This window comes from Zootoca vivipara, chromosome 14, assembly GCF_965207765.1.
Source record: "Zootoca vivipara chromosome 14, rZooViv2.hap1.1, whole genome shotgun sequence".
Classification (NCBI taxonomy): domain Eukaryota; kingdom Metazoa; phylum Chordata; class Lepidosauria; order Squamata; family Lacertidae; genus Zootoca; species Zootoca vivipara.
Window position 1 is genome coordinate 46,714,841 of NC_142597.1, and position 18,337 is coordinate 46,733,177.

General features: G+C 46.7%; 1 protein-coding gene across 6 annotated transcripts; it reads left to right on the forward strand.

Moving 5' to 3' along the window:
* Positions 1-1,243: 1,243 nt before the first annotated feature.
* Positions 1,244-17,943, forward strand: LOC118096727 (uncharacterized). 6 transcript variants are annotated; one of them, XM_088658161.1, is made up of 9 exons: positions 1,244-1,502; positions 3,310-3,408; positions 3,999-4,102; positions 5,835-6,338; positions 6,732-6,813; positions 7,084-7,163; positions 7,692-7,818; positions 10,582-14,047; positions 15,299-17,943. In XM_088658161.1, the coding sequence occupies exons 4-8, from the start codon at positions 5,928-5,930 to the stop codon at positions 12,321-12,323; spliced, it is 2,442 nt and encodes an 813-aa protein (XP_088514287.1). In that variant the 5' UTR covers positions 1,244-1,502; positions 3,310-3,408; positions 3,999-4,102; positions 5,835-5,927; the 3' UTR covers positions 12,324-14,047; positions 15,299-17,943. The 6 variants fall into 6 exon arrangements, with proteins under 6 accessions (XP_088514287.1, XP_088514290.1, XP_088514291.1 ...); XM_088658164.1 differs by having other exon boundaries at positions 3,999-4,082; XM_088658165.1 differs by lacking the exon at positions 3,999-4,102 and having other exon boundaries at positions 3,310-3,635.
* The last annotated feature ends 394 nt before the right edge of the window (positions 17,944-18,337 follow it).

Here is an 18,337-nt window from a genome sequence, read left to right on the forward strand (position 1 = left end):
CACGAAATTAAAAGACGCCTGCTTCTTGGGAGAAAAGCAATGACAAACCTAGACAGCATCTTAAAAAGCAGAGACATCACCTTGCCGACAAAGGTCCGTATAGTTAAAGCTATGGTTTTCCCAGTAGTGATGTATGGAAGTGAGAGCTGGACCATAAAGAAGGCTGATCGCCGAAGAATTGATGCTTTTGAATTATGGTGCTGGAGGAGACTCTTGAGAGTCCCATGGACTGCTAGAAGATCAAACCTATCAATTCTTAAGGAAATCAGCCCTGAGTGCTCCCTGGAAGGACAGATCGTGAAGCTGAGGCTCCAATACTTTGGCCACCTCATGAGAAGAGAAGACTCCTTGGAAAAGACCCTGATGTTGGGAAAGATTGAGGGCACTAGGAGAAGGGGACGACAGAGGACAAGATGGTTGGACAGTGTTCTCGAAGCTACGAACATGAGTTTGACCAAACTACGGGAGGCAGTGCAAGACAGGAGTGCCTGGCGTGCTATGGTCCATGGGGTCACGAAGAGTCGGACACGACTAAACGACTAAACAACAACAACATACGCCACCTATAGTGGCGGCCGTGGGCATCCCCTGAGTTTGGTGAAAGGACAGACTCCGAGGTGATCCGTTTCCCGAAGGAAACCAGGGAGAGGAATCTCCGGGAGATCCCCAACCTAAAAGTACCAAGGGAGAGCACAACGGATGCGCAATGGAACCAGAGCAGACCAAGCGCGCGCCCCCCTCCACAGCTCTCTAATGTAACAAAGGTCAAGCGATATACAGTAATAAGAAGAAATAGGAACGAGAAGGGAATGGAGGCGCCACAAAATGGCCGCCCGGCTCGGGCGCCTCCTGCGACGGCGCGCTCCGCCGGGGTCTTCCATCGAAGGCGGTTTCTGCGTAGCCCGAAAGGGGAAGCAGCCCCGGCCGGGACCCCAGCCCTTCTCCCCAGCTCCAGGAGGCGCCAGGGAGGCAGCACTTACTGAGGAGAGAGACAACCGCCGATGCCGCCCGGCGCTTCCCTCCCCTGAGGGCCTCTCCCCAGTTGGCGCCTTCGGGCACTCGCCCTGCCCTTGCCCAGCATGGCGACAGACCCATTTCCGCCCACTTGCTTGCGACAATTCCCGCCCTGAGTGCCTGTACTAAGATGGCGCCCTTTGGACTGCTCGCCCTGCCCTCGTCAAATATGGCGGCGGCCCGTTGGCAACTCTTTCCGCCACTTTCCCCCTCCCCATCCCATCCTTTTCCAGGATGGCGGTGTTCGCTTTTCCGCCTGCTTCTCGCCCTCTTCCATGATGGTGCTTTGGCGGCACGTAGCCGAGCAGCACGTCGCCTCTTCCCACCCTCACCGTCTCTCCTGAAAAGGCGCCTGTAAAGAGGACAGGAAATGAAGGTGGGGCGGGGGCGGGCAAAGGCTCCTCCCTTTGCGTCACTTCCTGCCAGGGAAGAGGGGCTGTGGTCTCCCTCTTTTGCCGAGCTGCGTCCTTGGCGCCTTCTGGGACCTGGTGAGATTCCAGTCTTGTCCCTTGCGGAGCATTGGGGAGAATTAAGAGCCCCAGGCTGCAGGCGGACTGTTTAGTTTGTGCATGGAGGTGGGTGGGGACGGGACGGGGCCAAATCTAGGAGCAGAGGCTATGGGGTCTTCTTCTTTTCTTTAGCGATCCCTCGCTGCCAAGTAAGATTGCCTTACATGTACACATTCTTAACAGAGGCCAATTCTGGATCCACACGTCCTTCCACAGCGGGGACATAGGTTTCTGGGTGGGAGTTGATTCCGGTCAGGGTTTGCAAAAAGTGCCTTCCTCTTAGCTCGTTTCTCCCTTTCGTCCCGAGTTTGTTTTTCTTCAAAGTCCAATACGCCTTTGGTAATGGCTGTTCTCCAACTGGAGCGCTCACAGACCAGTGTTTCCCAGTTGTCGGTGTTTATACTGGTTTTTTTTTAGATTTGCCTTGAGACAGTCTTTTAACCTCTTTTGTTGACCACCAGCATTACACTTTCCATTTTTAAGTTCAGAATAGAGTAGTTGCTTTGGAAGACGATAATCAGGCATCCGCACAACATGACCAGTCCAACGAAGTTGATGTTGATGTATCATTGCTTTGACACTGGTGAGTGTTCCTTCTTCCAGTACACTGGCATTAGAATAATAGAATCATAGAGTTGGAAGAGACCACAAGGGCCATCCAGTCCAACCCCCTGCCAAGCAGGAAACACCACCAAAGCATTCCTGACAGATGGCTGTCAAGCCTTCGCATTCCTTGGCAGCAAATTCCACTGTCGAACAGCTCTTACTGTCAGGAAGTTCTTCCTAATGTTTAGGTGGAATCTTCTTTCTTGTAGCTTGGATCCATTGCTCTGTGTCCGCTTCTCTGGAGCAGCAGAAAACAACCTTTCACCCTCTTCTATATGACATCCTTTAATATATTTGAACATGGCTATCATATCACCCCTTAACCTTCTCTTCTCCAGGCTAAACATACCCAACTCCCTAAGTCGTTCCTCATAAGGCATCGTTTCCAGGCTTTTGACCATTTTGGTTGCCCTCTTCTGGACACGTTCCAGTTAGTCAGTATCCTTCTTGAACTGTGGTGCCCAGAACTGGACACAGTACTCCAGGTGAGGTCTGACCAGAGCAGAATACAGTGGTACTATTACTTCCCTTGATCTAGATGCTATACACTCCTATTGATGCAGCCCAGAATTGCATTGGCTTTTTTAGCTGCTACATCACACTGTTGACTCATGTCAAGTTTGTGGTCTACCAAGACTCCTAGATCCTTTTCACATGTCAAAGGCCTTGCTGAAATCAAGATAGGCTATATCCACAGCATTCCCTTCATCTTCCAGGCTTGTAATTCTGTCAAAAAATGAGATCAGATTAGTCTGACATGACCTGTTTTTCAGAAACCCATGCTGACCTTTAGTGATCACAGCATTCCTTTCTAGGTGCTCACAGACCATTTGCTTAATGATCTGTTCTAGAATCTTTCCTGGTATTGATGTCAGGCTGACTGGGCGGTAATTGTTTGGGTCAGGAAGGGGTATTTGTCAGTGGGTTTTATGATTCCTTGCAGCCGTTACATTTTGGATCTTGGCCCCTGGGAGACAGCACATCTCTTGAGATGTCTTATCAGGCTCATAGATCACTGCTTCTGTACCCCTCAGTAGGGAATCCCCTATCACCACTACACGCCTCCTCATAGGCTTGGTCGGGATTCTTCCATGTGCTGTCCCTTCCAAAGTCACCTGCATATTCCCTGGGGACTGACTTTGCTGCTCATCTTCATATTTCTGATCACTTGTCTTCCCAGGTGATGTGTAAAAATTTTCTGAGGCACTGTTGATGGAATCTTTCGAGAAGTTGGAGATGGCGTTTATAAGTGGTCCATGTTTCACAAGCATACAGTAAGGTTGGTAGTACAATAGCTTTGTAAACAAGCATTTTGGTGGAAACACACACACACACACACACACACACACACACACACACACACCAAACTAGCATTTTGGTTTCTCTACGAATGTCCCTGTCCTCAAACGCTCTGCACTTCAATTGGGAGAAAGCAGCACTTGCAGAGCTCAGGTGATGCTGGATTTCGGCATCAGTGTCAGCCCTTGTGGAAAGATAACTGTTCAGGTAAGAGAAGGGATTAACACTTCCCAACACTACACCATCAAGTTGGATTTGTGGTGCTGCAGAGGGGTTGTTCTACACTTGTTGGTGCAGCACTTTGGTTTTTTGGATGTTGAGTGATAGACCAAGCTTTTTGTAAGCTTCTGTAAATATATTTAGGATGGTTTGGAGGTCATCCTCTGAGTGTGTGCACACACTATGTTGTCATGAGTATATTGAAGCTCTATGACAGAAGTTACAGTAATCTTACTGTTTGCTTTCAGCTACTCAGATTATAGAGCTTTCCATCTGTTCGATATATAATTTCTACTCCTGTGGGAAGTTTCCCTTTGACAAAAATGACAGTACAAATTCCTCACTCTTCAGTTGCAGTTCTGACTTTGTTCATTGACTGAAAACACTGAAAGGCAGGAGCATCCAGGCTGATTCATCTCACAGAAGTCCCTTAAGGTGCCTGCACATTTTGCATGGTAACTTTCCTATCTGAAGAAGTGTGCATGCACACGAAAGCTCATACCAAAATATAAACTTAGTTGGTCTTTAAGGTGCTACTGAAGGAATTTTCTTATTTTGCTTCGACTCAGACCAACACGGCTACCTACCTGTAACTTTCCTAGTGTTGTTTTTTATTTATACCTCGTCCATCTGGCTGGGTTTCCAGCACATATAAAAACATATAAAAACATCAAATATTAAAAACTTCCGGATTTACAGCTGCCTTCAGATGTCTTCTAAAAGTTATGTAGTTCTTTATTTGCTTCACATCTGAAGGGAGGGCATTTCACAGGGAGGGTGCCACTACCAAGAAGGCACTAGGAGAAATAGGGGCTTCTCCTCCTCCTCCTGCCTTTTTAACTTTGAAAAGAAAGTTCAAGTCAGTTCCGTGGTACAGTCCAGGCTTGGTTCCTTGCAAGGCTCATCCACGCTTGCTGCGGAAACATTTTTCTTCTCCTGACAGTGTATCCATTTTATAATAGAACTAGCTGGCCCTGCCACACGTTGCTGTGGCCTAGTCTGTGAAATGGGTCCTCAAGAGTCCCCCTTCAGACCCCCCCTGTAGGTCCCACTGTGGTTTTGTCTGTGAAATGGGCCCTCATATTCCCCCTTCTGACTCCCCTGTAGGTCCAAAATGGGCCCTCAGAGTCCCCCTTCAAACCCCCCTTTAGGCCCCACTGTGGTTTAGTCTGTGAAATGGGCCCTCAGAGTCCTTGTAGGTCCTAAATGAGCCCTCAGAGTCCCCCTTCAGACTCCCCTATAGGCCCCACTTTGGCTTAGTCTCTTAAATGGGCCCTCAGAGGGTTTGTGAATACTCCGGGAGGCCTCCTTGTAGGGGCCTGTTGGTTTCTCCCTGGTGGGACCGAGATGGGGGGGGGGACGGATTGTGTAGCGGCCTTGTGCCTACGGTGGGGAGATATCTGCAGATCGCGGCCTGGTGGTTGTTCGCTGCCGGTCACGAGTTGGCGGGTTGGCGGATGGGGGGAGGACGATTGTGGCTATGGGGTGGGTTGTTTCGTGTCGGTGGGGAGATCTCCGCCAAGGGCGAGGATCGTAGATCGTGCGACATATGAGCAGAGGGCATGGATTGTGGATCGGGTAGGATGGTGAAGGCCGAGACCTATGGGGGGATCTCTGGGGAGTGGGGGGGGATCTCTGGGGTAGGTACCTCTGTGGTGGGAGGGGGTCCTTGGGGAGTGGGCTACTGTTGGGGTGGCCTGGTCCCTGGCAGAGCTCTGTTCTGGGGTGGTGGGGTAGATGGAGAGTGGCCGTTATTTTTCCAGTGGGAGGGATTTTGGGTGTATGTTTAATTTTTTTTTAGTTGGGGTGGGTGGGGAGTGGGTGGGAGTTTGGGTGTATATTTGATTTTGTTTGGTGGGGTGGATGGGGAGTAGGCGGGATTGGGTGTATGTTGGATTTTGATTGGTGGGGTGAATGGGGAGTGGGCGGGATTTTGGCAGTATGTTGGATGTTGTTCGTAGGATGTCCACTGGAGGGGGGAATTTTGGGGTATACAGATCCAGGTTTCTACCTGTCCTAGGTGTGTGTATGGACAATGTAAGTGGATAGAGACACTCTCACATGGGGTCCCGATGTTGTGTGCAAATTTGAGGACGATCGGGTAAGCGGTTGTGGGGAAAGGTTCGTTGGAACAAAAAGCACCCTCTACATTTTTTTATATATAGACAATGTGCTTGTGCTTTGTAGGACTTTTCTAGCACCTCTATTTTGGACAGACAGAACTTGGCGGAAGAAAAAACAGATTCTTTCTGATCCCTTGGAGGTTTCTTGAGATTACAGATGGATGAGCAAGACTCAGCTGACCCTGAAGGAGGAAGAGGCAATTTCATCCTAATGGGGAGCAGCAGGGGATTCTGGGAAAACTCTGTGCAGACCCTGGGTGAGGAGGACACCCTTCACTCTGATGTGCAGAGCCAGCAGTTCAAGAAGTTCTGCTACCAAGAGGTCAAACGTCCCCGAGAGTTTTGCAGTCGACTCTACCACTTTGACCATCAATGGCTAAAGCCAGAAAGGCATATGAAAGCTGAGATGCTAGACCTGGTGATCTTGGAGCAGTTCCTGGCTGTCCTTCCACCGGAGCTGGGTAGCTGGGTGAGGGAATGTGGAGCAAAGACCTGTGCCCAGGCAGTGGCCCTGGCTGAAGGTTTCCTCCTGAGTCAGGCAGCGGAGAGAATGGAGGCAGAACAGCAGGTGAGACTTTCCTCTGAATACTCCCAAGGGGCTCTGAACATGAGGTAGAGTATCCTCAAATTCTGGACCAATGGCACATCTTTTTTGGAAAGCATCCAAGGAATGCTATTTGATACCCCTAATGTTTTTGCCTCTGCCATTCCTTTTCTAACTCTTCTCCCAGTTCTCTGTTTGGAATCTTTGTTGAAGTTCCTGCATTGCAGATCAGGCATCCCCAAACTTTGGCCCTCCAGATGTTTTGGACTACAATTCCCATCTTCCCCGGCCACTGGTCCTGTTAGCTAGGGATCGTGGGAGTTGTAGGCCAAAACATCTGGAGGGCCGCAGTTTGGGGATGCCTGGACTAGATAATCCTTGGAGTCCCTTCCAACTTGTATCATTCTGTGATTTCAGGGAGATTATCTGTTTGCAAAAATGGGCATGGATTCCTCTGAGGCAGAGAGGACTCTGTTGGATACCAGAGAGAGGCCACTGGGTAAGGAGGAACGAGTTATTTCTCTCACATTCTGTCAATTTTGAAACATAGTGGGTTATTTGAATCTTTTTGGGGAATACACTTGGGGCCAAGAACCTCCAGGAGGGGAAATGTATATTTACACAACTAAAATATGAAATGGGTACAAACGTCCAAACATACTCAGTAGGTGAGGCTTTTTCAAAGGCCCATATGTAGTTAGAGATGCACTGCTTAACTTCTGAGAGAAGCAGACACTCTTGGCTTCCCACTTACCTTTGTCTCTCGCAGGTGACAGAAAGACATCAGTGAAACTTCATCCATATTTTCATGGCAACGGAGGGGAAGCGGCAGCTGTGGAACCAGATCAGGTAGCGGGAAGGAGCATTGTGGGGAGAGAGGCTGAGGGTGGGGCAGCCAGGTGCCTCTGTGCCCAAGCTTCTGTCACAGCTGCCCTGAACAAATGCTAAAAAGGCCATTTGAGAAGGTGTATTTACTAAGAATAAGGAACAGCTTCCTCACCTCAACTTCCGAATGTCACTTATATTATCCCTCAGTCATCTCCATTTTCTTCATAAAGTTATAGTTGAATGCTAAAACAGGTTTCTAAGAAGTGGACAAGCCATAAAGAGTGGCCAGGATTCACCTAGCCACCCCAATCAGTTGCACAGCAGGGCTTTCCCCCTCTATCCTCTCCCTTCCCATGTCCCCATTCACCCCTTGAAGTGCACTTTAGGGCATTAGGAGTTTCCCCTGAAGAACAGTGCAGGAGAGGCTGCAAATGTGCAGCAAAAATCCCCATTAAAACAACGCAGTAACTAACAGGCAGAAAACAAGAGAGCAATGTGTAGTAGATCATCTTTATGCTGTCTAAGTGGAGGACATTTCCCTTCTTTTAGGGTCCAGTGTGCTTTGAAGATGTCGCTGTTTGTTTCACAGACGAGGAATGGGCATTGCTGGATTCTGCCCAGAGAGCTTTACATAAGGAAGTCATGGAGGAGAATCGTGGGATCATGGACTCACTTGGTAAGGCTCCCTGCTGGTTTGTATTATCTGTTTTGAAATTCAATACATACCTCTTTGTAACAAACCTCCAATATTTTGATGGAGCTCAACAGGGCTACTATAGCATCTGAGATTCTAACATCCCCAAAGCTCACCTTGAATGGAGGGCTGCCTACTGTTTTGTCTGTGATTATTCTTCCTCCAGTTGTTACTATTATTATCATTCATTTCATTTTATATATTTTTCAGGGGGGAAATCAAAGCGGTTTACAAGCTACATTAAACTGCAAATAAAACATTACAGAAGAAAGTTAGGCGCGTCTGAACTGCTCAATCCTTTTTAAATGTAGGCTTCAGAATTGTTAGACAGGTGGAAGTAGCTTTTGTCAGGTTTTATGTTTTTACTGCTGTTCATTTTCAGTTGGTCAGAGCATTGACTGACCTTTGAGATGAAGCAGATTCCATGATCGAGTCAGAGCCAACCCAGAAAGGAGCCAGGCTTTTCGAATTCCAGGTTCCCATAAATATGTCCATGAATGTAGTCAACAAAGGCAGTGAACTCTGTAGGAAGACCTCACATCTGAACTCTCATCAATTCTCCCTCTTATCGCAAGCATTCGTTAGCATTGTTCAATAATAATAATAATAATAATTTATACCCCGCCCATCTGGCTGGGTTTCCCCAGCCACTCTGGGTGGCTTCCAACATAAATATTAGAATACACACCAATTTCTTAAAGATTAAAAGCTTCCCTAAATAGGGCTGCCTTCAGATGTCCTCTAAAAGTCTGGTAGTTGTTTTTCTCTTTGACATCTGGTGGGAGGGCATTCCACAGGGCGGGTGCCACTACTGATAGGGCCCTCTGCCTGGTTCCCTGTAACTTGGCTTCTCGCAGCGAGGGAACCTCCAGAAGGCCCTCGGCACTGGACCTCAGTGTCCGGGCAGAGCAATGGAGGTGGAGACGCTCCTTCAGGTATACTGGACCGAGGCTATTTAGGGCTTTAAAGGTCAGCACCAACACTTTGAATTGTGCTCGGAAATGTACTGGGAGCCAATGCAGGTCTTTCAAAACCAGTGTTATGTGGTCTCGGCGGCCGCTCCCAGTCACCAGTTTAGCTGCCGCATTCTGGATTAGTTGTAGTTTCCGGGTCACCTTCAAAGGTAGCCCCACATAGAGCGCATTGCAGTAGTCCAAGTGAGAGATAACTAGAGCATGCACCACTCTGGCGAGACAGTCCGCAGGCAGGTAGGGTCTCAGCCTGTGTACCAGATGGAGCTGATAAACAGCTGCCCTGGATACAGAATTAACCTGCGCCTCCATGGACAGCTGTGAGTCCAAAATGACTCCCAGGCTGTGCACCTGGTCCTTCAGGGGCACAGTTACCCCATTCAGGACCAGGGAGTCCTCCACACCTGCCCACCTCCTGTTCCCCACAAACAGTACTTCTGTCTTGTCAGGATTCAACCTCAATCTGTTAGCCGCCATCCAACCTCCAACCACCTCCAAATACTCACACAGGACCTTCACCGCCTTCACTGGTTCTGATTTGTAAGAGAGGTAGACCTGGGTATCATCCACATACTGATGAACACCCAGCCCAAACCCCCTGATGATCTCTCCTAGTGGCTGCATATAGATGTTAAAAAGCATGGTGGAGAGGACAGAACCCTCAGGCATCCCACAAGTGAGGGCCCAGGGGTCTGAGCACTCAACCCAGGAGGAAGGAGCGGAACCACTGTATGACAGTGCCCCCAGCTCCCAACCCCTCTAGACGGTCCAGAAGGATGTTATGGTCAATGGTGTCAAAAGCCGCTGAGAGATCCAGCAGAACTAGGAAACAGCTCTCACCTTTGTCCCTAGCCTGCCAGAGATCATCGACCAGTGCGACCAAGGCAGTTTCAGTCCCATGATGAGGCCTGAATCCCGACTGGAAGGAATCCAAATGGTCCGCTTCTTCCAGGCTTGCCTGGAGTTGTTTAGCAACCACTCGCTCAATCACCTTGCCCAAGAATTGAAGATTTGAGACTGGGCAATAGTTGGCCATATCGGCCGTATCTAAAAATGGTTTTTTAAGAAACGGTTTAATAACCGCCTCTTTCAGCAGGTGTGGGAAGGCTCCCTCACAGAGAAGCATTCACCACCCCGCAAAGCCCATTGCCCAGCCCTTCCCGGCTAGCTTTTATAAGCCAGGATGGGCAAGGATCAAGGAGACAGGTGGTTGGTTTCACTCATCCAAGCAGCCTGTCCACATCCTCGGAGGTAACAGATTGAAATTGATCCCACACAATTTGACTAGACAGGACTCTAACACTCTCCTGCCCCGGCCCTGCTCCCACGGTGGAGTCTACCTCTTCCTGAATCTGAGCGACTTTATCTGCAAAAAACTTTGCAAAATCATTGAAGGAGATCATGTGGCCCGTGTTTGGCCACAATGGAGCAGGTGGTTCCGCTAAATTGCGAACCACCTGAAAGAGTCTCCTGCTGCTGCTTTCTGCAGATGCAATAGAGGCAGTGAAGAAAGTCTTCTTCGCCGTCGCTACCACCACTTGGTAGGCTCGACACTGAGCTCTAACCCGTGTCCGGTCAGCTTCAGAATGAGTTATCCACCACCGGCACTCTAGCCGTCTCAGCGATTGTTTCATTGTCCTCAGATCTGTGGAAAACCACGGGGCTGTCCGGTCTCCATGCAATCAGAGAGGGCGCTTCAGAGCCAGACAGTCAATAGCCCAATAACTAGGGACTCAATTTCTTCCTGTGACTCTAATCTGTTTTTCTCATGTAGGTGGTGATAAATTAGAAATGATCAAGGGAGACCATGGTAGAATCCACACAATGAAGAAGCCACATAAATATTCAGAGTGTGGAGAGAGATTCCCTCAGAGTTCCAATTCCACTTCCCATAAAATAAATCCCATTGGGAAGAAATCCTATCTGTGCTTAGAATGTGGAAAGTGCTTTGGTCGGAAACGAACTCTCACAGCCCATCACAGAGTCCACACTGGGGAGAAGCCCTATCAGTGCTTGGAATGTGGAAAGAGCTTCAGTCACAACAGCAATCTCACTTCCCATCAAAGAATTCATACCGGGGAGAAACCTTATCAGTGCTTGGAATGTGGAAAGAGCTTCACTCAGTGCGCAACTTTCACTTCCCATCAAAGAATTCATACTGGAGAGAAACCCTATCAGTGCTTGGAATGTGGAAAGAGCTTCCGTCACTGCACTGCTCTCACTTCCCATCAAAGAATTCATACTGGGGAGAAACCCTATCAGTGCTTGGAATGTGGAAAGAGCTTAAGCAAGAGCTCTGCTCTCACTTCCCATCAAAGAATTCATACAGGTGAGAAACCCTATCAGTGTGTGGAATGTGGAAAGAGCTTCCGTCACAGCACCGCTCTCACTACTCATCAAGTAATTCATACCGGGAAGAAGCCCTATCAGTGCTTGGAATGTGGAAAGAGCTTTGGTCAGAAGGGAAAACTCACTTTACATCAAAGAATTCATACTGGGGAGAAACCCTTTGAATGCCAAGAGTGTGGAAAGCGCTTTAGTAAGAGCAACCATCTCACTTCCCATCAAAGAATTCATACAGCGGAGAAACCTTATGAGTGCTTGAAATGTGGAAAGAGCTTCACTCGGAAAGAAAGTCTCGCTTCCCATCAAAGAACACACAGCGAGGAGAAACCCTACCAGTGCTTGGAATGTGGGAAGAGTTTCAGTCGGAAGGAAACACTCACTTTCCATCAAAGAATTCATACTGGAGAGAAACCATATCAGTGCATGGAATGTGGAAAGAGTTTCAGTCACAGAGCTAATTTCATGGCCCATCAAAGAACTCACAGCGGGGAGAAACCATATCAATGCTTGGAATGTGGAAAGAGCTTCCGTTACAGCAGCAATCTCACTGTTCATCAAAGAATTCACAGCATGGAGAAGCCATATCAGTGCTTGCAATGTGGGAAGAGCTTCCATCAAAGCAGCGCCCTCACTTCCCATCAAACAATTCACAGTGGGGAGAAACCATATCGGTGCTTGGAATGTGGAAAGCGCTTCAATCACAGCAGCACTCTCACTTACCATCAGACAACTCACAGAAGAGAGAAACCCTTTGAATGCCAAGAGTGTGGAAAGAGTTTCAGTCATAAGGAAAGTCTCACTTCCCATCAAATAATTCATACAGGGGGGAAACCCTATCTGTGCTTGGAATGTGGAAAGAGCTTCAGTCACAGAACAACTCTCACGGCCCATCAAAGAATTCATACCGGGGAGAAACCTTTTCAGTGCCAGGAGTGTGGAAAAAGCTTCCGTCAGAGATCATCTCTCACTACCCATCAAAGAACTCACAGTGGAGAGAAACCATATCTGTGCTTGGAATGTGGAAAGAGCTTTAGACACAGTCGCACTCTCACTTCCCATCAAAGAATTCACAGTGGGGAGAAACCATATCAATGCTTCAAATATGGAATGAGCTTCACCAGCAGTGACAATCTCACTTCCCATCAAATTCCCAGTGGGCAGAAACCATAGCAGTTGCTGTTTACAAATTTAAAATACATGAAACTGTAATTAGTAGGTGGGTGAGTATTGCTACGGTGTTCGTTGACTCATGTCAAGTTTGTGGTCTACCAGGACTCCTAATCCTTTTCACATGTACTGCTCTCAAGACACCTGGCTTGAGAGCAGTACATGTGAAAAGGATCTAGGAGTCCTGGTAGACCACAAACTTGACATGAGTCAACAGTGTGATGCAGCAGCTAAAAAAGCCAATGCAATTCTGGGCTGCATCAATAGGAGTATAGAGTAGATCAGGCACCCCCAAACTTCGGCCCTCCAGGTGTTTTGGACTACAATTCCCATCATCCCTGACCGCTGGTCCTGTTAGCTAGGGATCATGGGAGTTGTAGGCCAAAACATCTGGAGAGCCGCAGTTTGGGGATGCCTGGTCTAGATCAAGGGAAGTAATAGTACCACAGTATTCTGCTCTGGTCAGACCTCACCTGGAGTATTGTGTCCAGTTCTGGGCAACACAGTTCAAGAAGGATACTGACCAGCTGGAACGTGTCCAGAAGAGGGCAACCAAAATGGTCAAAGGCTTGGAAACAATGCCTTATGAGGAACGGCTTAGGGAGCTGGGTATGTTTAGCCTGGAGAAGAGAAGGTTAAGGGGTGATATGATAGCCATGTTCAAATATATCAGGGGTGGCCAACTTTCAAGAGACTGTGATCTACTTTCAGAATTAAAATCTGGCGGTGATCTACCCCCATTTTGGGGGGTTCGGCTCAAAGTTGTTGAGCTTCTTTAGGGAGAAAGAAAGGGGGTGACCAGATTTGGTAACCTTTTTTGGGGGAGCACGGCCCAAATACTTTTCTTATGGGGGACAACAGAAACTTTTAGAGATTTCTTGGGAGAGAGTTGCATAATAGCACTCACAAAACTATACACCACACAAACTCCTTTACCCACTCCATTAACCTAACTATAAATACATGCCTTCATCCATTGTTAATGTGACACCTGCACCACCATTTTGGTAACCAACTGTTCGATATCAGGCAAGTACTGTGTCAGGGCCAGCTTCAGGGAATCCTTAAGGTGCTCATCTGTCATGTTTGAACGTTGCATACTCTTTGTCATTGTTAAATATGAAAATGCAGATTCACACGAATAAGTAGAACCAAAACATGAGTGTAAAATTTCACTGCATCTTCTCAAATTTAGAAATTTCTGTCTGGGCACAAACTTCCAAAATGATTCTTCTTCTGCACGGGCCCTCAGAAAAATGTCATTTTTCAGAGTTAATATCTCATTTTCAAAGATATTTTCCACAATGAGTAATTTGTACTGATAGTGACAGCAATTTTTTTAATGTTCAAATCAGATTTGAATGGAAATGACATGTACTCTACAATTAATTCAATTTTTTGGGAAGTCGCCAAATCTTTTTTCTAACTCCAGAATAACAGAACCAATTTCAGCCACATACTTCTCTGTTTGAAAAACAAAGTCAGGATTTTCCCCCCCAGATGGTCCTGCATATTAGGAAAGTGATCAAAAAAATTGATTGTAAGGTCAGCCATCATTAGCTTAAATTTTGTTTTGTAGGATGAAACTATTTTAATCATGTCGCCAATAGCTCAAGGTTCATATCACTAAGTTTACCTGTGAAATCAGGAAGGAAAGCCAGATCAAACAAACACTTGTCATCTTTTTAAGGGGGGGAACCCCAAAGTTTTTGAGTTTTTAAGGAAAGGTTCCCCAGAGTTGTTTTTTTTTAAAAAAAAAAATATTTTTATTAATTTTCCAATTAAAACCAATTATATCACATTCAATATTTCAAATTATACACATATATATATCAATCAAACCGAATGTTATGCCAAATCATCTAAAGAATTTTTTATTTGGGTTCCCATGCTTCAAGAAATTGGGAATTCCTCGCAACTGTCCACTGCCGTCTTTTTTCTAAAGTTCAAATCGTCCTCCAAGTTCATAATAATCCAGATCTTCCCCTTACAGTCACCTAGATGTTTTCCACTTTCATCCGATTGTTTCCCAGCTGCTGAGATAAATATCAAACAAAGTTTCACAGATGTTCTTTCTCCTGTGTGAGTTAATCAGTCCAGCCTCCCCATAAATCTTCTTAACGGAGCTCCCTGTTGCGTCGAAGCAGCTCGAAGCAGCCATCTTAAAAAGCTCAAATCACTTTCGTTTTCTCTCATAGCCATGAAGATTTACAATCATTATAAAATTTACAGCTTTTCCAGGCAGGAGACCCAAACATCAAACCATAAACTCTTGGTAAATTAATGGATCTCCTTGCCCTATAGCTGAACTTAGCTTCAGGTCGCTGCTCCAATTTAAAGTGCGTCACAGCTCATAAATCCTCCGAACGCGTCCAGAACTCCTTCCGTCCGACTAGGGGGGGGGGCTTTTCTCATCGGCAACTCCACATCTTTAAAAAATATGCTCAGTAACAACAGTTATAAAGTTCAACTCACACAGTCTTTTGCTTCTCTTTCACTCCAAACAAGCCAGGACATCGCGTCCGGGAAGGTACGAGGCAACAATATGAAGAAAAAAAATAAAAACTCACTTCCCTTATCGCTCCGTCCCCATCAATCCTTCTTCCAGATGCAGTACAATCTTTGACTCCTCTCCCTCAGCAGCATAAATTTCTCAGCAGTAAACAGCGCTTCTTCCCCTCCTTCTGAAGTATGTCCATAGATTTAAGCCTAATTATCTTCTTTAACCATGGAAATCCCCGCCATGCAGATTAGCGTCCGGGAGTCCTGGCCCTCGTAAGTGCTCAGCCCAAGCTCCCCCCACTCCAAAAACAGTCGGAGTGGGTCTGGGGGCATCGCGGGCCAGCGGCCCCTCTCCGTAACCCCCGGAGAGGGTAGGGGGTTGCCATTTACTCCCCTAGCAACCGCCAAATTCCTTACGAAGGTCAGAGAGATGGAAAACAGGTCCGCCATTCCTGCAGGCGGAAACCGGAACCCAGGTTCCCCAGAGTTGTTGACCTTTTTTTAGGGAGCTGACACCATGCTTACACGTTATCTCTGCTTGGGAAAAGAAAACCTCAATATTTAAGCTACATAGAAGGTCTACCCTTTGAGTAGTGTTTTAAAAAAGAAAGAAACAGAAGACACAACATATACATGCAGTTTATTCTATCTCATTTTCTGAACTACTGCTATCATTTTCCATTTTCTCTTCCTCTTCCTTTTTGTCATTTTTCTCATGGACTTCTAAAAAACTGCTTTGGAGGAAAAGGGGGGGGGGAAACTGTTTTTCCTCCCATTTTTCTGGGTTTCCCCCCCAGGCCCTCATACACGGTAGGCCCTGATCTAAGAGCTGCATTTTATAGTACTCACTTTATAGTACTCACTTTAGTGTTTTAAGCCCTAAATAACAGGCCTCACATGGCTGAAAGACCTTACAGGTGCAGAACCTCACAGGTGTTAAGATCAGCAGAGGGGAAGCTCTTGGGAGTTTCACAGCCCTCGGAATTTGGGGGGGAGGTGGCCCAGATTGTATTCTCTGTGGAATCCCCTAAATTGTGGAATTCCCTCCTCACAGTTATGTGTTTGGCTTCTTCGCTGTTCAGCTTTTGGCAAAAGATGAAGATGAACCTCTCCACCTTTGAGATGTGTGTTTTCAGGGCCCACTCTATTCCTTTGATTGCTAACCGTTTAAAATTTTGAATTTTGAATTGTAACCCAATCTTGGACATGTTGGTAAAGGGTGTGTAATTAATGATGATGAGTACAACAACAACAACAATGTGAAATAGTAGAAATTGCTTTAGGTATGTGCATACCTTTTTTTGTCACTAACACTAGTAATCGAGAGGAAAGGAGAGCAAAATTTTCAAGTTCAGAGGTCATCATGATTTCCAGCACTTATTTCAGCCCTGATACCTATGGCTGTTGTTTGGTGGTGGTGGGGAGCTGGGAGGTAGTTTATTCCCATGAAAGCAAATGTGCTGACGTGTGGGGCTGGTATATACCCTGCCCCTTTGAGCCACTGGGAGCCAGCTAGGGGCACCCTTCTACCTCTCTCTCTCTCTTTCCCCCCCACCCCCAGCTGGGAGCCAGCTAGGAGCGTCTTTCTCTCTCACTGGCTCCCAGTGGCTCAAAGAGACAGGGACAGGGGGAAAATCCCTCTGTGAGTTGGGGCTCCCACTTTCCTCCAGCTACTCACTCAGACCCTATTACGTCCTGAGGAAAGCGGAGCCATCCCATGCACACACGCAAACTCACACACACCCCTCCCTCTCTGCCGGCATGAGGGAGGAGGAACCGGGGAGCTCTAGGCAGGCAAGAGGGACGGGGAGCAATCCAGCCATTCTGTGCAATGCACTAACACAGTCACACACATACTGGTAAGCTCTGTATCGGAAAGAGGGAAGGAGCTCTCCCTGCAATTGCCCATGGTTATTGAGCTTTTTTGTGGGGGAGAGACAAGAGTTATTGAGGGGTTTTTTAGGGGGAGAGCTCTTTCTTTTCTTTTAGGTTGGCGATCACTAAGGAACCCGGGATCTACCAGAAACGTCTTGGGGATCTACTGGCAGATCGCGATCTACCTGTTGGCCATGCCTGCATAAGGCCATTGCCAAAGAGAGTAATACAATAGGCTATCAGAAGCAGCCAGAAGAGGACCATCTGAGCTCTTGGGTGATTCGAAAGTCCCACCAAAACAAACTCTGTAACCATTGTATTGTTTTCATCTGTCATAGCCTTCAACTAGTCTGTGAGGAACAAAGGTGAGAGATATTGAAGCTAAAATAGAGTGGAGTAAACCAGATTTTGAATCAACGAATGAACATTTATCTAGGTAATAAATCATGTGCACTGATTTTTAATTGGCAGTGTCATTGCTAAGACAACTGGGCAGTCTCTGTTGGAGTCTTGCAGATCCTGTTGCCCTTTGGCAGATCCTGTTGCCCTACGTGCCTTGTCAGTGACCTTTGGCCATACTGACTGCTAGTCCAAAATATCTGGAAAGCAGTGGGCTGACTCTAAGTCTAACAACTGGCTAGAATTTCTAGTGGTATAGAAAGTGTGTATTAAGGAAAGATTGCTGAGGAAGAATTACGGAGGGGTGGGGAGGTGGAAATTAGAAATAATTACCACAGCCATAAGACCATTGCAAAAGGGAGTGGCAATGCGAACTAGCCAGAATAAGGCAGCCTCCACTCTGGGGTGAGCCAAGATGCCCATGAAAATGAACTCGTTAACCACTGTATTGTTTGCATGTGTCATAGCCTTCTTCAGCTACTACCTCTTACTAACAAATAGAATAAATTGTTATGAACATCAGAATTGAACACAGTTCAGAGATTCTCTAAGTGCTTCACTTACATTATTTAGTTCAGGTGTTGGGAACTTACGGCCTTCCAGATGTTGTTGGACTCCAACCTCTGATGCTCCTGTCAGGGATGATGGAGTTGGAGTCCCACCCACATCTGGAGAGGGGCAGGTTCCCATCTCTTACAACTCTCCCACTGAGTAAGTCATTGTGTGCCTTTCCTAGTGAGTGCATGGTGGAACTGAGATTTAGATGGGGACTTTATGATTTGTGTATCTCAAGCTTTTAGTCTTGTGTGACACTAGTTCTCAGAACTAAATTTGCTTTCAAAAATTATTTGCATGAGGTAGACTTTTCACTTCCATGTGACACCCCTTTTCAGCTACTGTATATAGCACCCAGCCATGGCCCAAAGGTTATCATTGGTAAAAGTAGTGAGAATGCCATAATTAATTAAATTATTGTGTTCTCAGTACTAAGTCATGTTTACTTTAATAGAGACACTGGTGCACTTTGCAAGGGTTGTATTGTGCAGCAAAATATACTTCTGGCCCCCGGACTACCTAATGGAAAATATAGGTCTTTCCTCTCCTGATACAGGAGTCAACAATCTGCAGTTTAGTCTGTAGCACAAAGGGATAAATCGGGGCTCATAATTCAAAAGCTATATTCTTAGTTAGAAACTTAGGTATTCCTTCGAAGCAGATATTTAATAATAATAATAATAATT

What these genes read in the sequence shown, in the direction of transcription:
- LOC118096727 (XM_088658165.1), top strand. Translation starts at nt 5,928, where the DNA reads ATGGATGAGCAAGACTCAGCTGACCCTGAAGGAGGAAGAGGCAATTTC. An exon ending in TACCAGAGAGAGGCCACTGG is followed by an intron (nt 6,814 to 7,083) that starts GTAAGGAGGAAC and finishes TGTCTCTCGCAG; the next exon opens with GTGACAGAAAGACATCAGTG. An exon ending in CAGCTGTGGAACCAGATCAG is followed by an intron (nt 7,164 to 7,691) that starts GTAGCGGGAAGG and finishes CCCTTCTTTTAG; the next exon opens with GGTCCAGTGTGCTTTGAAGA.